This window comes from Patagioenas fasciata, chromosome 3, assembly GCF_037038585.1.
Source record: "Patagioenas fasciata isolate bPatFas1 chromosome 3, bPatFas1.hap1, whole genome shotgun sequence".
NCBI classification, from domain to species: Eukaryota; Metazoa; Chordata; class Aves; order Columbiformes; family Columbidae; genus Patagioenas; species Patagioenas fasciata.
The window spans coordinates 59,219,076-59,245,618 of record NC_092522.1 but is presented as its reverse complement, the minus strand read 5'-3'; the positions used below and the strand labels follow the sequence as shown (position 1 = coordinate 59,245,618).

The 26,543-nt window shown below is 38.7% G+C and overlaps 1 protein-coding gene across 3 annotated transcripts in view; it reads left to right on the top strand.

Annotated features, from left to right (window-relative positions):
• Window positions 1–26,543, top strand: part of SYNE1 (spectrin repeat containing nuclear envelope protein 1) — a 300,424-nt gene that overhangs the window by 196,906 nt on the left and 76,975 nt on the right. For 2 of the 3 annotated variants that reach the window (XM_071806432.1, XM_071806430.1), the window contains 13 exons: window positions 946–1,089; window positions 3,558–3,752; window positions 4,765–4,905; window positions 9,994–10,161; window positions 11,083–11,244; window positions 12,536–12,730; window positions 16,343–16,516; window positions 18,433–18,624; window positions 21,603–21,737; window positions 22,345–22,451; window positions 24,560–24,710; window positions 25,545–25,679; window positions 25,836–25,991. In XM_071806432.1, the coding sequence (XP_071662533.1) occupies window positions 946–1,089; window positions 3,558–3,752; window positions 4,765–4,905; window positions 9,994–10,161; window positions 11,083–11,244; window positions 12,536–12,730; window positions 16,343–16,516; window positions 18,433–18,624; window positions 21,603–21,737; window positions 22,345–22,451; window positions 24,560–24,710; window positions 25,545–25,679; window positions 25,836–25,991 (2,055 nt within the window). The remainder of the gene's footprint in view (window positions 1–945; window positions 1,090–3,557; window positions 3,753–4,764; window positions 4,906–9,993; window positions 10,162–11,082; window positions 11,245–12,535; window positions 12,731–16,342; window positions 16,517–18,432; window positions 18,625–21,602; window positions 21,738–22,344; window positions 22,452–24,559; window positions 24,711–25,544; window positions 25,680–25,835; window positions 25,992–26,543) is intronic. The other variant, XM_071806433.1, reaches the window with a different exon arrangement.

The window sequence follows — 26,543 nt, the reverse complement described above, 5'->3', positions numbered from 1 at the left end:
TATATATATATGAAGATATCTCTGCCCCTTGCAGGGGAGGTTGGACTAGATGACTTTTAAAGGTCCCTTCCAAACCACACTATGATATATTTGCTTTCTGATTTTCGAACCATTCAGCAAGTATTACAGTTGCATTTTCAAGTTTTGCTAGATACAAGAAAACTAAGTTTTGTTTGATTGTTTGAATTCATACTTAAAACATGTAAACAGTCTTTCTGAAAAAGATAATTAGCTTTTCTTTCCTGTTTTTTAGTCATAGAAAAATACATGGTGAGATAGGTTACTAGTAGAGGGATTCAGGTTAGATTAGAGACGACACTTTCTGTCATTAAGGATACTTAGTGATACTTAAGTACAAGGAAGGGTACAATGTCACAATGAAAAGCTTTAAAAACAGGTTAGACAAACTGCTGGTGAATCTATGATACAAAGAAGTGATACCACACTGAAAGAAGCGATACCGTAATGTTCTAAATTAATATTCATAATCCTCTCTTAGTTCTATTTTCTGTAAAATCTAGGTATTTTTCATAGAGCCTTTCCATTTCGTAAATGGAGGTGTGAAGTGAAAAAGCAGAGGAAAATGCTTTATAGTAAATCTGTGAGACTAGGCAATGTTTTATTTTGGTGATTATGTTTGGTGTAGATACTTGTTAGAATCAGAAGTTCTAGCCCCTCATATTAGATACATCAAATAATCATGTGAACTGGTTTTTGGAAATAGTCGAATAAAGAAAACCATTGAATTCATTATAGTTCACAATATTTCTGAATTTACTTTCTCCCAACTCTATTTCTGTTTTGCTTATTTGGATGGGACTGCCAGATAGATGTAGGTTTGTTCCACTTCTGAAGGGAGATCAGTCATGCTTGAACTATGTAAATATTTCTTTTCCTATACACAACTTACACAATTCTTTTTGTTTTTTTTTCTTCCCTCTCAAGGAGGCAGTGGTTCAGTATGAGCAATATGAGCAAGAAATGAAACATTTACAGCAAATGATAGAGAGCGCCCATCGTGAGATCCAAGACAAGCCAGTAGCCACCAGCAACATCCAAGAACTCCAGGTCCAGATTTCACGTCATGAGGTAGGAGCCAAAAACATGACAACGGGGGCTCAATGGCAGCTCACTGACCCCAAAAACTTCTCATAGGCAGCGGTCATCTATTAGCTTAGTAACTTTTTCAGACTTGATCAAGGGCAGGTGAGCAGATAGAAATCTCATTATATTGGTATGGTGTGGTGTATTTGTTTAGTCAGTCAAATGTGTCCTAATGGCCTGGCAAAGGAAATTACATTGCATAATTAAGGGACGGTTATTTCTTGGGATAGAAAATGCACCATTGAGCTCTGTGTCACTTTTGGCACCAGATGGCACTATTTCTTTAACTTTGAGTTAAAAGCTCTGTGTGCTATTATGTGATATTACTATAACCTAATGTTTTGTTCATTTTCTATCCAGCTGCTACAAAAGTTACCTAGTAAAAATGCAGAGCAGTTTGCTTAAACAAACACTTCTATCATTTAATCGTGAATTAAAAATGCTACTACTCTCTATTCAAATGTTCTGGAACAACAAATGCAGGAGAATGACTTCAGCAATACAGGGTTGGAGGAAGAACAGATGCTGCAGGGAGGAAGGAATTAAAAATGGGGCAGCTTGAAATGTCATTTTGGTAGCTAGGAGACCTTCTAAACATTTGCAGGAATACAGCAGCTTTACTATATTGCACATGTTGGGATCAACCAGAGTAGTCAGGTTTCATACTTGCATACTCAGATATGCATATTTTTGGCTAATATTTTGTCTGTAAAATGCCTGTGGAAAAGCATAGCATATATTGAATAATGATGATTTCCCACTAGGCCTCAGAGATGTCATTCATTGCACATTAGTGAATGATAGAGCAGATAACTGTTCCAGTTGCTACATATTAAGGTACGGCTTGATTTGATTGCAGTTTGGTTTTTGATTGCCCTAGTTTATTGTTTTATACTCAAGAATTTGCTTCGTCTTCAAGGTAAGCCTTGAAGCTCCAAGAGAACTCTTTTTGTTGCTGACGTGATAGGCAATGACCAGGTACCATTGAACCCCAGGCAGTAAAGTGTCATCCTCAGTCTTTTTGATGCTTCCATTTCTAACTCTGTCTTTATCACTATGACTGTTCTGCACTCTGATTTTGAGGAAATGGTTTCCTGAAAATGTTATATAACAAAAAAAAAAAAAAACCAAACCAAACCAAACCAAACCAAACAAACAAAAAAAACCAAACCAAAACAAAAAAACCCAAACTTTTAATTTTACCAGCCCAAAGCAATAATCTTTCTTACTTTTTAAAAGATATTGCATTTATTATTATTCCCACTAGATCTTGCAACTTCAGATGCTATTTTTCCTTGAAAAGTTGTGTTTGCTGACAAAATCAAAGCAGAGATAAAAATAAAGCAGAAATATGTATTTAAATAATCACTGATTTAGCATACAAACTTATACAAATGTGGTTTTTCACTTTATATATCAAAATTCTGTTGTGTTATTGAGCCTCTAGGGAGACTGGAACAATAACTTTGACAGAAATATGAAAATATTCCACCATTTTTCTTTTCAATATATTAATTGAATGCTTTGAAGCTGGACACTGAACTAGGCAGCAGTACAGGGCAGGAGAAAAGACAAGTCAGTTTCTACGATTATCCATTTTCATCTTTCTTCTCTGACTGAACTTGAAGTTATTTATGATGTCTGGCCATGCAGATAGATGATCTCATAACCATAAAAACCAGTATTTAAAAACATATTCTTTAGGACAGATTCCTCAGCTCTTTTTAAAGAAAGGTCACTGCTGTGTGCAGCTCAGCTTTTAACTCTGAAGACTTACACAAAACCAAAACAAGATTAAAATACAGCTTATCCAAACACTGGCATTTAATCTTCTTATGTGACCAATTGTTCATATCACATTTGATCTTGTTAGATCCTGTGAGGAGTTATTGTTTGAACAATTCATTCTTTCTGAAGGGAGCTGAATGAGGCATTTTTTACAGTTGTGGCTACATATGACCTCATTTCCATGGCATGCATTATGCAGAGAAGTTTCATCTTCCTCAGATAAATGGAAATAGAACAGGGGAAATAAAACAAGACAGGAAGAGGGAGAGATGTTCCCCTTTGCTGCAATCTGAAGCTTATAGAGTTCATGTCAGGTTCGGGCTGGATGCAGGCGTGAGCTGTCCCTCCCTCTCTTCCGCGATTACGATCCACACAGAGCCTTTCACAGCATTTTTGTTTTTCCGGTTTCGCTCCAAAGCTCTGGGCTCTGCGGTTTAGCTGTGCAGCCAGACGCAGCCCGACTTGTTCCCTCCACTATCAACATCCTGCTTGTCAGTCAGTCAGCCTTTGCAGCAGCTTCTGTGGGGTTTCTGGGAGGCAGAACACTGATGTTATTGGCTGGGCTGGGAAGGAGAGCTCGCCTTCGCCGCGGAAGCTGAAATGCTGCTGATCCTGTGGCCTCCCTTGGCTGCCTCTGCATTAGAGAAAAAAAAATGTTTCCTCAGGAGCTGGCACAGAAGATCAAAGGATACCAGGAGCAAATTGCGGCTTTGAATTCAAAGTGCAAGATGCTGACAATGAAAGCAAAACATGCCACCATGCTGCTGACAGTGACAGAAGTGGAGGGGCTTTCAGAGGGCATGGAGGAGCTGGATTCAGACCTGCTCCCAGGACACCCTGCTCATCCCTCGGTGGTTATGGTAAGGAGTGCATTGGTCTCGCTGCTGCTTATCTGAGCTGCTTGCTTTTGCATCATTGCAACACTCCTGTGTAGCAAGTTGCCGCAGCTTGCATCTACGTTTTGCTTTTGAAATGGCTGTAGTGTAGCAAGCCAAACAAGGTACGGCTTCCCCTTTCCGCATTTTGCTTTTTATGGGTTTTCAAGACTTGTTGATAAAGGATGAAGTTACTTAACAGACAAATACTAGCAGGAGTTGTCTGTAATAAGATGCAAATATAGTGCTTCTTCATAGCTGTCAGCATGCAAGAGCAAATGCTAAGAAACTACTGGATTCAGGAATAACATAAAACCAGAATAATTATTATGTCATAGCATGTTGCAGTGTATAGGTTTTGTATGAAAATGTTGATGTGATAATTGACAGTATGCTGCTATATTCTCAGATGAGTGTGTTGGAAATGAAAGCTGCCTAAGTACTGACATAGGCCTCATGTGTGAATTACTCTGCTTTTGTTTGTTTCTAACTGGGTCTTATTGCAAACATACTGCTGATGCTATTGGGATTTTTGCCTGAGTGAAAACAGACTGCAGATTCAGGATTTATCACTGTATAACAGCACTGAGGAAGCAAGAAGAATATGTTGTTACTGGATTGTGTGTATTTTATATTTGAGGCAAATACTGCGTTATTCTGTAGCTCTCCATAGTATTTCCACATGCAGTACTGATTGTTTAGAAGACATTTAGGCAAACCCTAATTTGTTATTATTGAGTTGCTTGCTATATGTTTTGTTTTAAATTCATTAGGGTACAGGAGAGCATGTTCATACTGAAGTATGACAGGTAAAAGACACTGTTAATTCAACCATGTTTTTAAACTGGTAAATATGAGAGTATGAAGTAGGACTAAATAATGCCATGGTAATTCTGGCCACGTGTTGTTTTTCTTATTTTAATCTCAATCTAAGTCAAACCTAAGCTGAGGTAACCAATTTTCTTCCTGTACTCTGGGGTTGCTTTTCCTGTGGCAGATGACTGCTGGTCGCTGTCACACGCTGCTCTCCCCTGTCACTGAGGAGTCTGGGGAGGAGGGAACCAACAGTGAGATTTCTTCTCCACCTGCCTGTCGCTCTCCCTCACCTGTGGCTAATACAGATGCTTCTGTTAACCAGGTACCTCCGTCTTGGCATTCATTCAGCTTTTATCTCAGATATGCATGGTTCCAGTCCACAGGTGGTTTATTTAATGCACTGAAATAATATTTGCATATAGCTCCAAGGACCTGAGACTTAAGCTCTAACCTAAGTGAACCCTCAGGTTCTAGTTCAAAATTTATGCAAATTTTGACTTCTGAGTTTTAAAATGTAGAAATCTGGTGTTGCAGCTATTCAATGTTTTTAAAAATTAAATCTAAGTGACAATTACAAAGCTCTTCTATTTTCTATTTATAAGCTAATTCTGATTTTCTCAGTAGTACTCAATGGAATCTTGCACCCTGAGAAAAAGTACAATTTTGTACTGCCCATAGTAAAACATTGCATTATGTCCTTATACGTCTAGCTTACTGTACCATTGGCACTGCAACATTGAAGTCACTGTCTGATATCTTCCACTTAATACCATTCAAATTATTAACTTTCATGTATTTTTTTAAATGTATTGTTCATTCCATAGTTTCTGAAACAGTCTCTTTCAAGTGCTAATAAGGCAGATCAGTGAAATCACTGAAATTAGATTTTAAATGAAAACTGGGGGCTCTGTCACTTCTAATAGGAAGAAGTGTACACCAGCATTGATTAAAATGTGAGCAATGAACCAGTATGTTGAGCATCACACACATGAAGGCACACATAAAATGTTAAGTTTTAGAAGTTTAGAAATGAGTCTTAGGAACAGTCACCACCTCAGTGAATTTATCATGTTGTGCATTCTGTGGTTGGTTGGTTTTGCATTTGTGACTGCTTCCATAAACAACCACTGCATGCTTAAAGAGTAGAGTGTGTTGTGTTGCATTGCTGAGTAGAATTAGAGAAGCTTGAGCAAGATGGCCACTGATTCCTTCCACTAACTTCAAAGATGCGTATTGGCGCAATAGAAGTTGCTAAATAAATTATTCATTTTCATGAACTGACATAAGAAAAAAAATACTAAATCTAAAACAACTTAATAAAAAAAGTTATATAATGAAGGAGAAGCATTTTTCTAGTGTTCTACCATTTCAGATAATCAGAAATTTCCCTGTAAAGTTTATTTACCGTAGAAAGGCAGCTATGTATTTCAGCACAAAAATCTTACAACGAACTTAATCAATGAAACAATTAAAGGACCAAGAGAAACTTGCTTCTTGATAAACAAATCCAATATCAGTTCATTACGTTTCTCTGAAAATGTAAAACCAGACTAACAGCTCCAGTAACTCAAATACTAAGCAAAAGCCAGTGAAGGTGCTGTTGCACCATGAGCTGACACCAAAATGCGAGTTTCAGAATCTGTGAGTTACTAGGGAAAAGTTGAAAAAGAAGATGATATCTTTGATTTAGCAGAAGATGTTTGGAAGACATAAAACTGCTGGTGTTATAATATCTAAAAGACGTAAAGATGAAGGTTTCTTCAGTGTGGTTAATGTTGAAACGAACTATATGTACTAAACAATAAGCGGAAGAAGGTTCCAAAATGCAGTGGTTTACTTACAAAATGCTCAAGTTCACACTCACATGAAATTTAAACTAAAGAAGCTATGAAGCTGCCAGTGCTGATCATGATAAATACCAAGAGAGACTTCAAGAAAGGAGGTTGGTTTAAAAAAAAAAAAAAAAAAATCTAGAGATTAGTGAATTAGGAGCTTAAATGTAAATTAAAAAATTATTGTATTCAGTAAGACTCAATAAAACTAATTTGGAAATGTTTCGTTTTTAAAAGTAGCCAGTGTTAAGAGAAATAATTTCTCACAGGAAGATCACCTATGAAGTACCAGCAAAACAGGTGAACAGGAGCTCTAGAAAGTAAAATCGTTTATGTAAAAAATGTAATTGTAACAGTGTAACTGTAAAATTGCAGTAATATAGTCTTTGGGAAAAAAAAAAGGCTCTCATGAAATGAGGGCTGGGAAGGGCAAGGCTGGATGTTAAAACTGTTTTTAAAAGAATGTCTAATAATCTCTGTATGGTCTTTCATTAGGGTTTCCTAGCATCTCTTAATGGTGTAGCCAGTCTGAATGCAGACATCTATGCACTATTTTTACATTACTAACAAGTAATTAAAATATGAAACAAGTGGCAACTGCATATTAATGGAAATACTGGTTCTATGTATTGGAATAGATTAAAACAAGACCATAAATACAAAAAAGTGACAGATCTTGCACTTTTATAAACTAACAGATGCCAATGCTGTTCATTTTTTATTGAAACTTCTCTAAAATCAAGCTTGGGGTGACTATAAAAATGTTTTGAAAACCTTAGATACACAATGCAGAGCAATTGAGTTGAAAAAACTGAATTGTTGGCAAAAAGTCTTAGAGACCACAGCTGATCCTGTCTTCAAGTTTTCAGCACAGGGTCTCTATTAAACATCTTTCTGTCTCTTTGTGCACAGCCTACTTAATCATTCTTTCTCCTTCCCTTACGCAAACTCATCCAGGGTGCAACAGCCCTTGTTAAATAACTTTTGAAATCTAAACACACCCTTTGCCCCTACATCGTAACAACAGCAGAGTTTGAGAACTGTTAATTGGCTAATTTTCATAAAAGCAAGCATGAGATTTTAGGGCCTTTATAGGGGGCAACAACATCTGTTACTTGTGAGAACATCTGGATTCACACTACCATTATTTGAAAGCTCTACTGAAAAGAATTGCCATGTTGTGCACTCCAGAAAGTAGTTGAAAAGATGGAGAAAGAGGTTGCTTTTCCCTTTCTGTAAAAGCAAACCAGTTTTTCTGAAAACCATGATTAAGAAGCCTCAGAAGCATGGCTTTTCTCTTGGTCTTGAGAGAGGACTAGCTAAGAGCCAGAGAGTAGCTGCAGAGAAGGCAAAATGAGAAGTCTTCACTGATGCAATTTTTCACCATGACTTGGAAAGATCACTTGTGGTCAGAGTAAAAAATTCTGAAATTGCAATACTGAATGCTGCGCTAAGCTGTTACCTATTCCCTGTTGGCTCCTGAACATCATAAATGCCTTCATAGTTTTTTTTTCAAGTTTCCCAGTTACTGCCTGTGAAGAAGTATCTCATCTGACATTTTTGGACAGCTTGATGTGCTGTCCATTCTTGGCTCTTCTGACCGTTTCAGGCATAAAGATCTGTGATTGAGCAATCTGTAAAATACACTCTTGGTTGCTGCTTCCCATTAAAAATATTGGTGGTGATCTTTGAGCAACACCTTCATTGTTAAAATGTCCATTCAGGAAGCAGATAACCTGCTAAGTATCACCATTCTTGGAGGAACGAATGAAGAACCATGTCTGTGCAGCTGCTGGATGATGGGATGTTTTCTGGCATGGGAGCGCATTCTCTGCTTCTTAGGTTTTGTTAGAAGGAGAGCCAAAGTTGACTCCACCTGGTTTCTGTGGTTTTCCAGAACTTGAATATGTTCGCATGTGGTATTAGATAACATATTCAAATAATATTGGGAACTAAAGATTCTTCTCTAAATTAGGGTCATCATTATCCTCTCAGTTCTGGTACCTCAGAAGTAGACTTGTTCAGTACCTAACATTTATGTACCTACACAGAATCACAGAATGGTTGAGGTTGGAAGGGGCCTCTGGAGACAAACTTGTCCAACCCCCTTCCTCAAGCTGGGCCACTTTCAGCAGGATTTCTGGGACTATATCCAGTGACTTCTGGGTATCTCCAAGGAGGGAGAGTCCACAACCTCCCTGGAAAACCTGTGCCAGTGCTCAGTCACCCTCACAGTAAAAAAGTGTTCCCTGATGTTCAGAGGGAATATCCTGTGTTTCAAGTTGTGCCAGTTGCCTCTGGTCGTGTCACTGGGCACCATTGAAAAGAGTGTGGCTTTGTCTTCTTTGCATCCTTCCTTCGGGAATTTATACACATTTATATGCTTACATTTGCGGTATGGTGAATGGTCTGTGGTCTCTTTGGTGGACACAGCTCTGCAAGCTGCCAAGCAAAAGGCACTTAGTTTTCGCTGGGTCACATGGCTCAACATGCTGAATTTTCCTCCCCATCATACAGGGTCAGGAAAGAAGAAATTTGAGAAATTTTCAGTCTTTGGAGGGGGATTTTCCATGTACGCTTCTCAGTAGATTTTGAGCAACTTTTTATACAAATATTGTGATAACTCTGAGACCTGCCTTAAAGGAGGTTTGGTCCAACCTAACAGAAATGGGTGGAAAATCTCTTACTGATTTCACTGGCAGTGAAACTGTGTCTTAGAGTTTTCACCAGTGGCATTTACAATTTCAAAAGATTGAGGAAATTGGACAACAGCTGCTGCATCACATTTCACCTTCCAAACAGAAGTGGTGGTAACTCTCATACATGGGCTCAGTTTTAAATAATCCTTGTCATCAAGTCTGCTTTCCTGACTTAAATGCAGACACTGTGCATGTTTTCTTAATTTTACATTTCTTTTTCATTGTCACATGCAGTAGTTGAAGAAATCCCCATACACTAAGTATAGGAGTTCTGATCAGAAACAGTTCTGCCTTGAATTTTTGACGGTAATTTGAACATTTGCCCATTTTCCTTAGTGCTTTTGGTCCATTTTCCCACTATCTCTTATAAGTTTGTTTTGAGTACCAATTTGAAGGCTTTCTATAAGCTAGTGCTTTATACTCTTTTTTTACCTCATTGGCTAGTCCTTCACCATACTCCTTTTCGGTTCTTCTGTTGCCTTCTGTGTGCTAGTGTTATTTAGGGTGATATTTTTTGCCACCTACAATACTGTAACCCACTGTTGTGATGCGTTTTCCCCATGTATAGTTGTGATGATGCTACAACAAGGCACCCAGTTGTAGTACTCTCCTCCTAGCCTTTCCATGTCTGTTCACAGTTGCCTCCTGAGCCTTTTTGCTAATATGAACATGAAAAAAATATATCCACAGTCTTCATCATGGTGAAGCTCCAAACCATAATAATTGTACTGCTATTTATTATGTTGCTCAGAGGTTTCTTGGAGGTTTTTGATTTGTAGGTTTTATTTGAATGGACATATGCAATGGGCAGCATGTGGGGGGATATTCTGGGCACTATGTTTTGTTCTGAAAGTGCAGTAATGTCCTTCGTGCTTGTAGGACATTGCTTATTACCAGGCCTTATCTGCTGAACAGTTGCAGACGGAAGCTGCTAAAATTCAACCCAGCGCTTCAGCCACTCAGGAGTTCTACGAATCAGGCTTAGAACCAGCTGCTAGTGCCAAATTGGATGATTTGCAGCGTTCTTGGGAAACACTGAAAAATGTGGTAAGTCTTCATCTGAACTCAGAGTCCCATCCAGCCTGACAGTGAAAGTTTCCAGGGACAGGTCATCTACCACCCCTCTGGGCAACCTGTTCCAGTGTCTCACCACCCTCATCATAAAAAAAATTCCTCATGTTTAGTCTGAATCTCCCCTCCTATAGCTTAAAACCACTGTGCCTTGTACTATCACAAGCCCTGCTAAAAACTTTGTTCTCATATTTCTTATAAGCCCACTTTAAATTTTGAAAGGCTGCAGTAAGTTTTGCCTGGAACCTTTTCTCCAGGCTGAACAACCACACTCCCAGCCTTTCCTCATGATCATTTCTTCCCTCTGATCGTTTCTGTGCCCCTCTTCTGGGCCTGCTCCAACAGGTCTGTCTGTGTTGGCTACTGTCAGACTATATTCCATAGCCTAGTAGGGAAATCCACTCATGCTGAATGAATTGGAAAAAAAAAAGGATCCAGTTTCTCCAAATAGTGAATCAACTTCACACATTTCTGCATAGTAGTGCAGTGTAATCATTCAGTGATGTATGAAAATGGTCCAGGTTTTCATATTATGTAAATTTTAATTCTTTGCAGAGGCACAGTAGCTATTATGGGGTATTAAGAGCAATGTATCTAGCAAATTGTTCACATTCTCATGTTTGAGTGCGTAAAATCTAAAATAAGGCATGAGAGTGTGTCTAGCTTTTCCCTGCTTAGTAATTTTTATTAAGTCACAGAACCTATAATTCAATTGATAATGTTTAAAAATATAAATATTTTTAATAAGCATGTTTTGCTTTGTGATTTATACTTTTGAAAACTTGTTGCAGGTTTTATGTTTTAGTCTTATAAAGTCATCTTTAGGGATGTATGAAGCAGAAGAAAGAGCAAATCCTGTGTCATAGCTCAGAATTTATACCTTTCTTTTCTCTTCAGATCAGTGAAAAGCAGCGTACCCTCTATGAAGCTCTTGAGCGTCAACAAAAATACCAGGACACGCTCCAGTCTATATCCACAAAAATGGAAACCACTGAGTTAAAACTAAATGAGAGTCTGGAACCAGCCAAAAGCCCAGAGAGCCAGATGGCTGAACATCAGGTAAAAACTTTTATGTGAGAAGTAGAGGGAGACCATGCATTACCTGTATATCTTTAGTTCCTTTTTTTAGGTAGTGGCATTCTTCACGATGAATGCCTCAAAAATATGCAGTAGCTGTAAGAACTTTCTCTGTTAACAGTATTCCTTGCCTTTCTGGACTTCCCACTATTCTAAAGATGGTGTAATGGGGATTCTTCTAATAAGGAGTCTTTCAAAAAAACAGAATAAATCACAAGAGTTTGTCCAATCAAAATTTTCAGCAGGATCTTTTGTCAAAAATTGTGTTCAGTGACATGTACATATACTGTTCTTCAGCATTAGTGCTACTGGCATGTATAAGATTATTTATAGTGTTCTCAGATTTACTAAGTTCATAACCAATACTCATGCATTGTAAATTGATCTAAATACAATCTTTCCTTTGTTAAACAAAATAACCAAACCAAAACACACAAATAATTCCCTCCCAAGGAAAATCTTGAGAAATGCTGCTCTGAATAATAAGAGAATACCAGTAACCAGTCTGACAGATGATCAAGTCATAATCATCTAAGCCTTTTATCTGATAGTTTTAAATTATCTGGTGGGGCCAATTGTGATTTCAGTTGAAACCTCATGACCTGAAAAGCATAACATTTGACTTTCCTAGCACCACCAGATGTCCTGTGTATCCGATGTGTATGTGTATCCAATGTGTACTATCAGACTTGAAAGTAAAGTATCTGCTCTAAGATACTGTTAATGCAGCATCCTTTTGTAGGTATCTTGGAAAGTGGTTTATCAGATAAGAATGATAGTGGGAACTTCTTTTTACACCATAGAGTTGCATACAGATGCTTAAATATGTTGCTGGATATTCTTTGTCCAGTCAGTAAGTTTCAGGCTGGAAGGCCCTTTTTCTCTCTCACAAACACACTCACTGACTTGTTCATTATCTTCACTATATCTACTAGATTAACCTCCAGAATTATTTTTTTTTTAAGAATTAATCTGTATGTGTAATATTTTTAAAGTAATTACTTCTCATGATATGTTAGAAATTCACGGTAAGTAATTAAATCCACATTTCAGTTATTAGATGCACAATCCTAGCTTAAGCATCTGAAAGCAGGACTCAGTCCTTCTGAATTCTGGCTCTGCCAAACCAGAGGTGATATGTTGCACTATTCTGTGTTCCTCATGCTCCCTTGAGACAATCATCTTGACTTTTATATTAAGTTATGCCTCCTGAGGTGCTTTCTTCGTACTGATGAATGAAGCAAATACTTTCTCTGCTCTCATTTCTAAATAGGCTTTGATGGATGAGATTTTAATGTTACAAGAAGAAATCACTGAACTTCAGACGTCATTAGCACAGGAGCTGGTTTCAGAACCACTGGATGCAGAAGCATCTGATCAGCTGGCATTGCAGTCCACGCTCACGGTCTTGGCAGAACGGATGGCCACGATTCGAATGAAGGCATCAGGAAAACGACAACTGTTAGAGGTACAGAAAAGAAAAAAACCTCTAGAAGCAGGTCTTGTGGACCACATTCCAGATTTTGCAAGGTGCTTTTGGCAGAGCTGTACTTTCACCAAATCCTTAGTCACCACTGAATGCTGATATTTTAAAAAGTCATTTTCAGTTCTGCTCTTTTCTCGCAATGCCTTTCACTAATAAATCACTCTTATTTTTAGTGAGCCCCTATCTTAATGCTAGGTGATAATTAACCAGAAGGAACTTGGAAACATACTACAGGAGTAATTTTATATGTATACTTTTTTTTTTTTTTTTTTTAAGTGTCCTTTAGTGTCCTCATGAATGTTTTTTCAATAGGTTCCCTTGGTATTCCTTCCTCCTCCACAGGAGAAGTAACAGAGTGCAAGTGTTAGAAGTCATATTATCTAAAATAACCTTTTATGAGTCACCTGTCCAAACTGGGAGACAAGAAAAGGGGGAAAGCTTAAAACATGAAATAATACCAAATGATTGCATTGTTGTCTATGCTTATCTTCTCAGTGATTTGCATGTGAACTTTTATTTTGGAAGATGCACCCCTTTATTTCTTTGTCTACCAGCTTTACCAAAAATCCTTTAATATTAAGATGATTTTTAAAAATATCCTGTATATATAGGAAAGTTACTGTGTATATTACACAGGTGAGAAAATCCAGTCATGCTTAAGCTGGCTACAGTTAGTTTGAACATTGCAGGGCAGCTTTATTGCTCTACTGGTAAGTACTGCAGCAGTGAACTCATAAACACAGCAGCTGCTGCCTTTGTGATTTCCAGCATTAACTGATTCTGAGAGACATGAGTGAAAATTTGCTCTGTCGATCTGCCTGGGTTACAAGGGAGTCCCAGAGTACATCAGCTGCATTAGTCCTGTGCAGTCAGCTGAGGCAGTGAACAGATCCTTAGGAAATCTCTTCATTATTCTTAAAAAATTACAGTAAGCTTTTTCTTCTCAAAAGAAAAATAGCATTTAATTAAAAATAAGGAACTGGGACTAGACTAGAGATCTGACTGTTTATAATTTGCACACCATACAGGATCTTACAAACTTCTGATAGTACTTAGGAGGAGCTTCTTACTTATAATTTTAAGATAAAGCATGAGTCAAATACTACTCTTAACTATGATTGGGATTCTGGCAGTTACTTTCATACAATAGCACAAGTATTCCCCAATAATCCTGGCTAAGAAATATTTATGGTATGTAGGTAATATTCAGTAATTTAACCTGTGCACTTTGTAGCTCTGATTCCACAGATAAGATCTTCCAGAACACTGCAGGAATGTAAATGTAGAAATACAGATGGAACAGGTGAAAAAAAAAGCTTTTGCTGCTGAGGATGTGGATTGGCAATATTGCTCTTTCTATAGACCTAATTTAAATAATTAGATCTTGAGAACTGTTTGACTCTGGATTCTTTGAGACATTTAACAGTTATCACTATTCTTTAAATTATTCTAACATGCAGTTATTAATTTTTCCATTAAAATTAAGCAATCAGAAAAGTTGTAGAAGCACTTCTCTATGTGAGGGAATTACCCTGCACATGCAGGTCTGAATTTCCTTACTGCACATGTAGTTGAATTAAGATGTTAAGTATGCTTTTAAAAGCGGCATGTCTTAGCCTGGACCTATGAGGTGTGTTGTGAACAGAAGTATGGTAGGTTGACCCAAGCCAGTGGCCAAACACCCACCGTGCCTCTCACGTCCCTCTCCCATGGGATGGGTTAAAAATAGAAGGCAGCCGAAAAGACTCACGGATTGAGATAATGACAGCTTAATAAGATAAGGAAAAGCTGTTGTGTGGAAGCAAAGGAAAATAAGGAACTCCTTCACTGCTTCACCATCAGCAGGCAGATGTTTAGCCACTTTCCTGGAAAGCAGGCTCTCGGCACAGGTAGCAGTTCCTTGGGAAGGCAAATGCCAGAAGCAAAAATGCTCTCTCTCTCACCTCCCCTTTCCCTGGTCTTTTGTTGCTGAGCATGATCTCATATGGTGTAGATTATCCCTTTGGTCACTTCGGGTCAGCTGTCTTTGCTCTGTACACTCCCAACTTTTTGCTCAGTCCCAACCTGCTGACCTTTCTTAGGGACAGTTGGAAATAAGCCTTAACGCTGTGCTAGCACTGTTCAGCAATAGGCAAAACATTGCTGTGTTATCAACACAGTTTCAGCCACAGTTGCAAAGCACAGTACTGTACAGGCAGAGATGAATTTAACTCCCTCCTAGCCAGATCCAGTACAGTCTCCTCCCCTTGTTCCTTACCATTTGCAACATGCTTAATTCTGCGTTATCTGATACATATAAGTATCCTCTGACTATCCCATTCTCTCAGTTTCTTATTTCCAAAATCCCTTCTACTCTCTCCAGAGCTCTGTATATCTCTTTTACTGGAGAGCCCAGAACTGGACACAGCACTCAAAGTGTGGTCTCACCGGAGTTAAGCAGAGGAGAAGGATAAACTCCCTTTGCCTGCTGGCAACATTCCTCCTAGTGCAGCCCAGAATACCATTTGCCGCCTTTGCCACAAGGTCTCATTGCTAGCTCATGTTCAACTTAGTGTCCACCAGGACACCCAGGTCCTTTTCTGCAAAGCTGCTTTCCAGATGCTCAGCCTCCGGCAAATACTAGTGCTTGGGATTGTTCCTGCACAGGTACAGGACTTTGCATTTCCCTTTGTTCAGCTTCATGAGGTTCCTGTCAGCCCATTTCTTCAGCCTGTCACGGTCTGTCTGGATGGCAACACAGCCTCCTGGTGTATAAGCCATTCCTGCCAGTTTTGTGTCATCAGTAAACTTGCTGATGTTCAATATTGACCTCTCACTAGACCTTTTGCCACTAATCACCACTCTCTGGCCCCAGCTGTTCAGCCGGTTGGGACTATTAAAGGGTGATCGAGCCTTGCTGATCATTCCCTGTCTGTCCAATGGATGGACCAGCTGATGAATGAAGCCAGGGAGTCTACGTTGCTGCGATGCTATTGCTGCTGCAGCCATTGGAGCTTAATGCCCACAGCACAGGGAGACTCCAAGAGGCCAGACAAGGTAGACAGCTCCTCGGTCTTCTCTTTACCCGCAGTGGCTACACCAAAGGCCCACCAGTACCCTGTTGGATCCCTGAAGCACCTCTCTTCTGCCTCTCTTGAGAGACTAAAAGGCAGTCTGACAGCCTGCTGCTGCCAAACAGCACAAGGCTGCTATCCTTTCCCTGCAGCCCAACCTCAGCTCTGTGTTCCCTTGTGTCTTTCTCCCGAAGCAAACAGTGCTGTGGTAGTTGAGCACACTGAATCAATGTGGGGCAAACGCAAAGGAGAGCAGCAAGAGGAGGCAGAAAAGGCCTCCCCTTTAAAAGGTTGTAATAGCAGAGATCCACTGAAGGAAGTGAAAACACAGTGACTTAACTGAAACAGAATTTACATCATCAGAAAAGCAAGTTCAGTGATTGAAAGCAATATTTTTTTAAGGTTTTCCAACTTCTGAAAGAAAGGGCTTATTATGGATTAAAAATACTGTAAAGAAGTTGTGAGTGACAGAGAGAGAAAATATTTTAAAGTGGTTGTTGTTGTTTGTTTAGAAAAGGTAAAATATAGTTTGTACCTCTAGGAAAAACTGAATGAACAGCTGGAAGAACAGCGGCAAGAGCAGGCTCTTCAAAGGTACCGTTGTGAAGCTGATGAGCTTGACCACTGGTTACTCAATATCCGAGCAACACTGCACACTGCCCTCGTTACTGCTGAGGAACCTATGGACATGGAAGCACAGCTGATAGACTGTCAGGTAAAATTATCAGTCTTGTAATGTTTAGATGAACAGGATGGACATAGTTTTTTGTGAATGAAGATACATACGGAACATCAGTGTTAAGGCTATTATTGAGTGGAATGAGCGAGCACATTAATAGGGAAGAATTTCTGAGCTCCTTAGTACCTCATATATGCTCAGTTAGCTTCATCGATTATTTGTGAAATAAGATGTAGCCTGTTCTTAATTTCTTATTAAAGATTGCAAACAGTGCTTTAGAAAGCATGTGTAAGCATAGCAGTAGAAAAGCAAGATATTCTGGCTACGAGAACATTTGAAGCTCTACAGCTTTCAAGGGGATTTTGGTTTGCCTTGGTGGCCTTGTATCCTCTTCACTTATTGTTTTTTCTCCACTTAAACTAGAGTTGTTGAACAGCTCACTTGATAGGTATGAAAACAGCTGCAGTCTGCTTTCCAACTCCTTTTTCAGCTGAAGAACACACACTCCCACTAGCAGTGGTGACTGGGAGAGTGTTGTGTTTTCTCCAGGAGTAATCCCTACCGACACTCAGAAGTAAAATATAATCATCAGTACTTACTATTTTTATGAATTTGGCATTAATCAACCTAGAATACCAAAACAACTGCATATACTTTTAGTAACAGGACTTGGATCAGTCATAACATCCAGGTTCTCAAGTTAGTGGAAGTTTTCCATTTTTAAATATGAGTTTACAACTGTATGATCATTATAATTAAAATTACAAGGAAAGCAAGAGGTAGATGAACAAAATATCACTTTTCATATTAAAGAATTAGGATCTTGACTATTTTAGGATAAATGAGAATCAAGTTTCATATGAATCAGATGAATTAAACACCTAATTAAATTCCCACCAACACCACTTCATTATTGGAATTTTCAGTCTGCTCAACCTCAAGTGTTCTTTCAGCACCCATCTTTGGGAGCTGTTTTTTGTATATAGATAAACCATGTGAACTCAAACAAAACAGTATTTTTTTTAAAAAATATAATCTGTAGGAAAGTCAAAATTAAAAATAACAGTTAACTTTGTGGAAAAGTTAATACTGCTGTCCTTTTGCTGATTCTTAGAATCTTAATAGAGTAAGTTATTTGTTTGTTGGTTTGTTTTTTTGTTTTTTTTTTTTTTGTTTTAAAAAAAAGTCCTTTATTTTTTCCACTCTTGAGAGACTCTGCCCATCTCATCTTGCACACATTCCTTCAGGACCAATATTTCTAAGTTTATTCTTGACAGCTGCTATGGCAAAAATAAACATTTGATTTTTTAGCAAGAATTGTATGAGCTTTGAGTTTGGAAGTTCAAAATATGCTCTATGTCTTTGATACACGAATGGTTAATGGAATGTCAGGAAAGTAGCTTTTGAGAATAAACATGCCAGAGATTTGTCACTCTAAGTCTCTCTTTAGACTAAAGAGGATTATACAGAAATCCGTAAGTCCATCACACACCAATCAGAAAGAGCAAATAGTGAGAAGAGAAGCTTATCAACGCAGCCAGAGCAACACATAGGAGTACTTAGGAAGCATTTCACTGAACACACATGAAAGAAGAGGAAAGAAGCCACTCTAGCTATGTGCTCTGTTTCTTCTCGTTATGGACGTCAGTCTAGCATATTAGGCACCGTTACCTTTAATGTACAAATAAAGAGCATCTCCTCTACAACAAATGCTTTGTTTCAAATAACTTTTTAATTTCCTATTTTGAAAAAGGTTGCAAACAGAAATGGCAAGTGCAAACATTTGCAAACCTATTCCTCAGGACTCTGAAAGGGCCTGGAAGGCAAAGTAATGATAATCTGACTTGCCCTTAGATTGACGACGGGTGAGGAAGGCCACAGATCGTCTTGCCAGAAAGCGCAACAGATGCTGGAAAATGTATGAATTTGGTTCTTTGTTTTTGCTACTGCAGAACATGTTGGTTGAAATAGAGCAGAAGGTGGTAGCCTTGTCAGAGTTGTCTGTGCACAACGAGAACTTGCTTATGGAGGGGAAGGCTCACACCAAGGACGAGGCAGAGCAGCTGGCTGTGAAGCTCAGGACACTGAAGAGCAGCCTGCTGGAGCTGCAGAGAGTGCTTCACGACAAACAGATCAACATTCGGGTAAGTGGCTGTTTCTAGCTGGCTGCACAGTGGGCAGGAGGTTGGGGGATTTCGTAGAAGTTTTGTGCAACTGGGAAAAGGAGCAAAAGTATTTTACTGATTTAGTTTGATCTATTTGACTTTAGTTAGTAAATGGAATTACACAATAAAGAACTGCCTGGCAAGCTTTAGCTTATCATTTTCAAGTTAATGACACCTCTTCTTGGTGGAGCTATCCTAACCTCACTGTCTCACTGAAAGGACAGCGGTAAAGTATATAGATAATTAGCTTGGTCTGCATATACCCTATTCCTGTTATGAGTGCTTTTAGATTATATAGGCTCTAGGGCAGGATCCCTCCCCTAACAAAAAGCAATCCTAACTACATGCTTTCTTCCATACAGTGTGCACAATGCAATGAAAAGATAACATCAAGAAAATAGAATATTTTTAAATATGGCTAATACTTAGTGGCATCATGACACCAAACAAAATATTGTATAAACAAAGATACGTTTAACCTCAGTCTTGTCCTAGGTTTCTATTCATAGCAGCATTGGTCTGCTTATTGTCAGTATTTCATTTTATTTAGTAGTTGGTTTTGATTATTCTTTAGGTTAAACTAGCATGTGAAGAACCAAATACAGACAAGAAACCCAACCATGTAATGTGACTGACTGCTTTTGAATTTGCTTGCCCTGCTGTGACTCCCTTCCCCCACTTTTCTTTTACTTTTTTTCTGGGCTTTGCTGTGCAAATTAAACATGATAAGCTTCAAAGATTTCTAGCTTGTAATGCAGATTAAAGTCTACTGAGAGGTTAGCTTGAAAAGTCACTTGACTTGCTAAGAACTATTTTTAGTCCCAAGCAGCTAGATAACTATAGAACTTAACATAGCTTCACCAAGAAAACCTCCACACCCAACAAACAAACACCAAAAACAAAGGCAAGAAAAAGAATGAGGTATTTATTCCTACTGCCTATAAGATGAAGTAACTTTAGTGTTATTCTTACATATTAAATCTCATGATTAGGCAGAAGAAAAGTGTTATCAACAGCATCTAGGCATATAATGATCTATTCTGATCTATTACTTGTGAAGTGAAAAGACATCACAGACATTTTTGCTTCATTTTAAGTATGCATGCTGCATTTAAAATACAATGGTGTGATTTAGTTTTAAAACAGCTTTTTAAATGCCTTTGTAATAGTGAAAGTAACAGCACAATAATTTCCAGATGTAGAATATTAATTATTTAAGATGCTACATGCATGCAAGACTTTAGTTTCTTTATGAATTGCAAACCTTTTTTGGACTCCACTTATGGATCGTGAACCAAATTGAACAGTTATTGTCGCTAGGGCATATAAAATTTAGCAGATAATTTTTACAATTTACAGAACAATGGTCCTTTTTCATTTTTTAATAGAAAGATTAAAATTCTAATCCCTCTTTATCCCTCACATAATATTTTCTTTGCCTCATCTGATATTGTATAATGACATTGTTCACACAGGGTTGAACCATGTCAGCTTTTCTAGGAACTTGTTCCTACAAAGTACCACGGTTTGTCTGCAAGCTGAATCCTTAGTTGAAACAAAGCTATTGCACAGAACAAGAGCTAATGGTTCCTTCCAGCTTTAGATACCTGCTTGCTTGTTTTGCTCCTCTTCCAGTTTATGTCCTCTGACACTAATCAGTCCTTTCAATTCCAGTATACTCATTATTCCTCAGAACTGAAATCTTACACCTAACTTCTACTATTTAGCCAAACTCTACTGTTCCAATGCTTGATGCCAGGGACACTGGTGGCAGTGATCCATCCCAGTTGTTAGTATGAGGAGTACCAGCTGAGGTACAAGGGGTTTCCTCAGCCACCTTTGGCCCTGCTGGGCTCTGCCTGATTTGAGACAAAGGCTCTCTGGATGGTGGAACATGAACATGTTTTTGTTTTGGAAAGAATTCTGTAATGTCTGAACCATTTGCCACATTTACCCTATTTAGATTAAGAGCTGAATCATGGGCAAAATACAAATCCTACAAAGATGACATATATAGACAAAATGGGAGAGGAATTAAGCCCCAGCTTTAGCTCTTGAAGCTGAAAAAAAAAAAAAGGAACAAACTCTACACTCATTGTGTGTCTGCAAGTGAAAGTAATATTAAATAAATCCGGAGAGGTGTGTGGATCTAAGTAGCCAGACCTACAAGTCTGTCTTTAATATTAGGCCTAGTGTATTAAAATCCCTGCATTTGAATGTGCTGGCTACTAAAATAATTAATACTTATAGCCGACAGGGATTTCAGAAGTCAAGAACTTCATAAAGCAGTTTCTGGAACTATTAAGGAATTCGCTCTTTCTTTCTTTGTTTACACAGGGAGCCTGTCTAATCACTCATGCTGGAAAAACATGATAGAAGTATGAAGAGAAGGGACTGTTGCTTTTCTGTTCTATTATAACATTCTGTGGTTTGGTCTCTCTTACTGTCTTTACCATTCACATCATATAACCTGCTGTTAACTGACTGTGTTTCTGCCAACCATGGATAGAGTTGCATACTTCTTGATAAATAAATTTTGACCAGAAGAATAACCAGCATTCTCTTGTTTTTAGTTAGACAAAAAAAAAAAAAATGGCTTTAGTTAGACTAGAAGCCTGGCAGAAACAACATTACAGATTACAGATCGATGCTGTTTCTTAGGAGAATCAGAACAGTCTTCAGAAACGTATCAGTCCATGGTCTCTGGTCTCTGGTCCCTGATTCTGCTAAGTGCAGTGGTGCATGTTTATTTTTACATTTTTAGGGGTGCTTTCTTGCTGGTTAGGAATGACCAGTAGAAGTCAGAAATCTAAGGTCATTACTCACTTCAGAATTTTTGTGAGCCAGCAACTGGAGAGGTGGAAGGTGGCACTACATGTGGTTTTCAGTTGGTGAGTTGGACCTGCTTTCTAGCAGTATAAGAGATTTTGTAAAGTCTTTATTTCTTTCTCTTAAAGCAGAGTTCATTACAAGAAAAGGAGGAGAGCGATCTGGACTTGGTTTCCTCACAAAGCCCCAGTGTCCAAGAATGGCTGGCACAAGCAAGAACCACTCGCTCACAGAAACAACAGAACACCCTGCAGCAACAGAAGGTTGGTGTTTTGCGTTTCTTTTACTCCCATCTTTAGATTGCGCTTAACAGTGTAGCTGAGCCATTCGTGTTAGTGTTTCCACTGAAATCTTAATTTTTACCAGGTTTCTTAGTGCTTTTGTAATGACTTATCTGAGCTCACTATTTTGTATCTGTATCTGTAACAAACAGGCAGAGTAGACTGCCTGGGTGACCATGGTCAACTCACATTATCACTTCCATTGTCCATTAGTAGAATTAAATTGAAGCAACCCTTAAAGTTATTCAAAGGAGAGATGATGGTATTTGCTCAAAACAGTAATCAACATTGTCTTTATAAGCAAAGATACATTATAAGGTATATTGTGTTGCATGATACACGAACATCCTCACTAGGTTACATTCTAGAAACTGCATTGCATTAGTTAATTAGTTCAACAGTCCAGTTTATATACTCAGTTTCTCTGTGTCTCTGAGTGGAGATTTTGCACTGCTTTTGGTGCTCAAGCAAGCCATATCAGAAATAGCTCAGCTATCTTTGCACGACAGTTACACAATGTAGACTTGTCCTTCCCAGACAAAAGCAATCTGCTTGTGTTTTGTTTTGGCTTTGTAACTTTGTATATTAGGAGCTGGAACAAGAGCTGGAAGAGCAGAAGAATCTGCTTCGATCGGTAGCATGCCTAGGAGAAGAAATCCTAACACAGCAAGGTGCTCCAGAAGGCCTATGTCTAAGGTATGATTTCATGTGTTTTTCTGCCAAGTCCTATGATTGTGCCTTGTCATCCTTATGTTTACATCCTGCTTCTGCATATCACAGAATCACAGAATGTTAGGGATTGGAAGGGACCTTGAAAGATCATCCAGTCCAATCCCCCTGCCGGAGCAGGAACACCTAGATGAGGTTACACAGGAAGGCGTCCAGGCAGGTCTTGAATGCCTCCAGAGTAGGAGACTCCACAACCTCCCTGGGCAGCCTGTTCCAGTGTTCTGTCACCCTCACTGAGAAGAAGTTTCTTGTCAAACTTAAGTGGAACCTCTGGTGTTCCAGTTTGTACCCATTCCCCCTTGTCCTATCATTAGTTGTCACAGAGAAGAGCCTGGCTCCATCCTTGTGACACTCACCCTTTATATATTTGCAAACATTAATAAGGTCACCCCTCAGTCTCCTCTTCTCCAAGCTAGAGAGACCCAGCTCCCTCAGCCTTTCTTCATAAGGGAGGTGCTCCACTCCCTTAATCATCTTTGTTGCCCTACGCTGGACCCTCTCCAGCAGTTCCGTGTCCTTCTTGAACTGAGGAACCCAGAGCTGGACACAATATTCTAGATGAGGTCTCACCAGGGCGGAGTAGAGGGGAAGGAGGACCTCCCTCGACCTACTAACCACACCCCTTCTATTACACCCGAGGATGCCATTGGCCTTCCTGGCCACAAGGGCACATTGCTGGCTCACGGTCATCCTGCTGTCCACCAAGAATCCTCTAAACGTTGTTTTGTAGTTTTATATAGCACCTAGGATACTGGAGTCCTGGTTTATAATTCAGGGGTCTGATGACATTGTTACAAAAACTGTTTTGTGCTAACAAATCATCTTCAGCATTTTGAAAATCCTTTTATTTGTCTTATCAAGTACCACACTAAAATTGCAAACTAGGAGGATTCATTAAACAAGCAGTGGATCAGTTACTGTTGCTTTATGATCCAGCTTTGGTGTGACCGATAGCTAAACTCTGAAGCATTGTAGTCTGCCATTGTAACAAGATCTTCCCAGATGAGATACTAATTGCTTAATTTTATTTTTCCTGCAGTTAGTAAATATTTTTCTTTTCAAAGCCTTGTATTTCAAATTTCATCTCAGATCTGTATTTTCTTATACACTTGCCCATTTGAGGGAGAAGTGGATGTCTACAAAAGCCTTGGCTCTGACTGGGAGATACTTCTGCCCTCGACAAGGCAGGAGAATACTGCTGATGCGGACCTTCAGGGAGCAGGAAGGGAAAGCTTTCGGGAAGGGGAAACCAGGGTGAACATTATCAGCTTAAGAATCAAGTAGCAGTCAACACTTCAGTTAAAATACTTCCTTGATGTATCTCATTAGTAATGACTATCTTTGTGGCTCCTCCAGCAAGGTGTAGAACATGAAGGTAGTTCAGGAGGCAGCAGAACTAAGACTTATGCACAGGGAATGTAAACTGTACTCAGTAAGTTCTTTTCCTCAGCATTTGTGTGAATTCAGTTCTATTTGTGTTAATTTGGTTGCGTTTGGTTTGTTGTTGTGTTTTTTTTTTTTTAATTATAATGCCACAAAGTACTTGTTATCTCTTATTGTTTGAGGCTTCCTTCTGTCACATGATGTTATAGTATAGAAACAAACTAAAAAAATCAAACAGAAAATGCTGAATTTCATTCACTGTTTACCAAAGCCGAACTCATATGCTTGTCCTGCATTAAAAAATTAGGATATGTCTGGCATTTTGAGAGAGGAGGTGAGAAAGGAGTCAGATAAAATATTTTTTTTATTTCATGCTTTGAAATAAAGTTTGTTTAAAGGCTACGTTTCAATGTAGTATATATTCAGTCTCTTTTGAGGTTTTTTTTACTTAATATGGGTGCTTGCAACTCTGAATAGTTTCTTAGAAAGTACAGTTTAGCCCATAGGACAAGAACTTCTTGCTGTTACAAACCAGCCTTTGTCTTGTTATCTGCAAAAAAAAAAAAAAAATCAAAGCTTTAAAAAGTAGCACTGAATTTAAATGCAGAATTTCCTGATTGCAAGAGGAAATAAATCGTTTATGTAGTTACAACTTTTGTATTTGTTAAGCCTTTATGCATCTTCCCATTCAGTGAGAAGCCTAATACACTCTCTGAGGAATTAGGCTTGGAGGGTGAGAAACCGTCATCTGAAGAACAGATGAAGGTGAAATGGGAAAGCCTGCACCAGGAATTCAATACTAAGCAGAGACTGCTCCAGAAAGCTTTGGAACAAGAACAGCCGGTAGCTATTTTTCATTTCTCTTCACGTTTTCTCTATGAAAGCAGTTATCACAACACGAGATTACAATATGTGCATAGGAGATGCATTAAGGTGATTTAGTTAATACAAAGAATATGGAACAATTTATTTTTGTGACATCTTTAAAGCCGTTAAATACTGGCGCTAGCACTGGCCCTGTTCAAAGTGATTTTAATTGCACTACCATTCAGGTGAATAAACTAGAAAAGAAGAAAGGGCTCAGACAAAATTTTGATCTACTTGTCTGACCCAGGATAATTCTGTAACAAATCATCCCTCTGGAATTGACCACTAATCTGGCAACAACTTGTAGGAAAAACTGGTATTTTCAGTTTGAATTTATTAATTACATTCAATTCTTGGTCTTAGTGGATATGTGACAAAGAAGCAAGTGATTTCAGTCACAGAATTTTTACTGAAAGAAACAGGGATTAATCAACTAAACCAGGGATGATGCAAGATCTATATTAACATACATCCTCCATTTTATTGTTAGTAGACCCAGACCCACTATTCTTTATATAACACTACATACAAATGAGCTTCCAAAGTTTGAAATACCTTGTATTCATTCAACAGTATTTAATTATTTTTTCAGTAAAAACAAGTCATTGCTAATTCTGGCCACAAGTATTTATCCCACACTTCTAGTGAACCTCCTGTTGAGCAATCCTTTAGTCAAGATATCCATGACACAGAACAGTCATGGGAGGACCATGAGCGTAATTTTGTATTGTCCTCAGTGGTGGGATCTGTATCGCTGGATTTTGTACCCTATATATGGTAGAAGCATCCCAATTAATACTCCTCTCTCAGCAGTTTTATAGCAGACCAAACAGACTGATATCTGGAATGCCTTTGTATAAGGAGGAAGGACACGGTGAAGATAAATCCGTAGTGTCACCAGTACTGGTTGAATTGAATCAAGCCTTTGAAGATGTGTCACCTGAGGTAACATTTCAATTATCTTTACACCCGTCCTCTAGTACACTTACAATGGAATTGCTTCTAGCTTCCACCTGGAAATCCAGCCCTTTCCCAGATATTAGATGTTAGAAAGAGTATCTTGTACTTCTGCTCTGGACTTCTCTGGTTCCTTTTGCCCAGGCTGGACAGGTGGAGGAGAGCCTGCATCTTGAACAGAAGCTGTATGATGGTGTCACAGCCACCTCCTTGTGGCTAGATGACGTGGAAGAGCAGGTCTTTGTTGCTACAGCTCTGTTGCCGGAGAAAGAAACAGAAACATACCTCTGCAAACAAGAGGTAAGGAATCCATGAATAGGACTTTCTTTAAATTGCCAATAAGGATGCATTGTATGTGGTGTTTAAAAAAAAAAAAAGAAAAAAAAAAAAAAGGTTAGAATCCCAGATAAGTGACTTATTGCTCTCATAATCTCTATGTATGCTGCTACTGGTAGAAGTAACTTTATTGACCATGTAGAGAAGGTTGCAGAAAGCAGCACCAGACCCAAATTTTGCCTCATCAGAAGAGAGCTAAACATAGAGTCTTTCTTCTGTTTAATTTCTTTGCTAAGTATTAGCAAACACCACATTGTTGAAATTGAAATGAAGTGAAAAAGAGGGTGGAATGTTCTGGGATGTAGAAACAGTACAAATTCATCAACAGGAAATGCGGAGGGAGAGAAGGAGATGGGAAGGGAAGGAGCAGAAGTTGGGAGAGAAGGAGGTGACAGTACAGGGGGTAATGGTTTTAAACTGAAAGAGGATAGATTCAGAGTAGATCTAAAAATAAAAAAAAATTTAAATGAGTGTGGTGAAACACTTGAACAGGTTACCCAGAGAGGTGGTAGATCC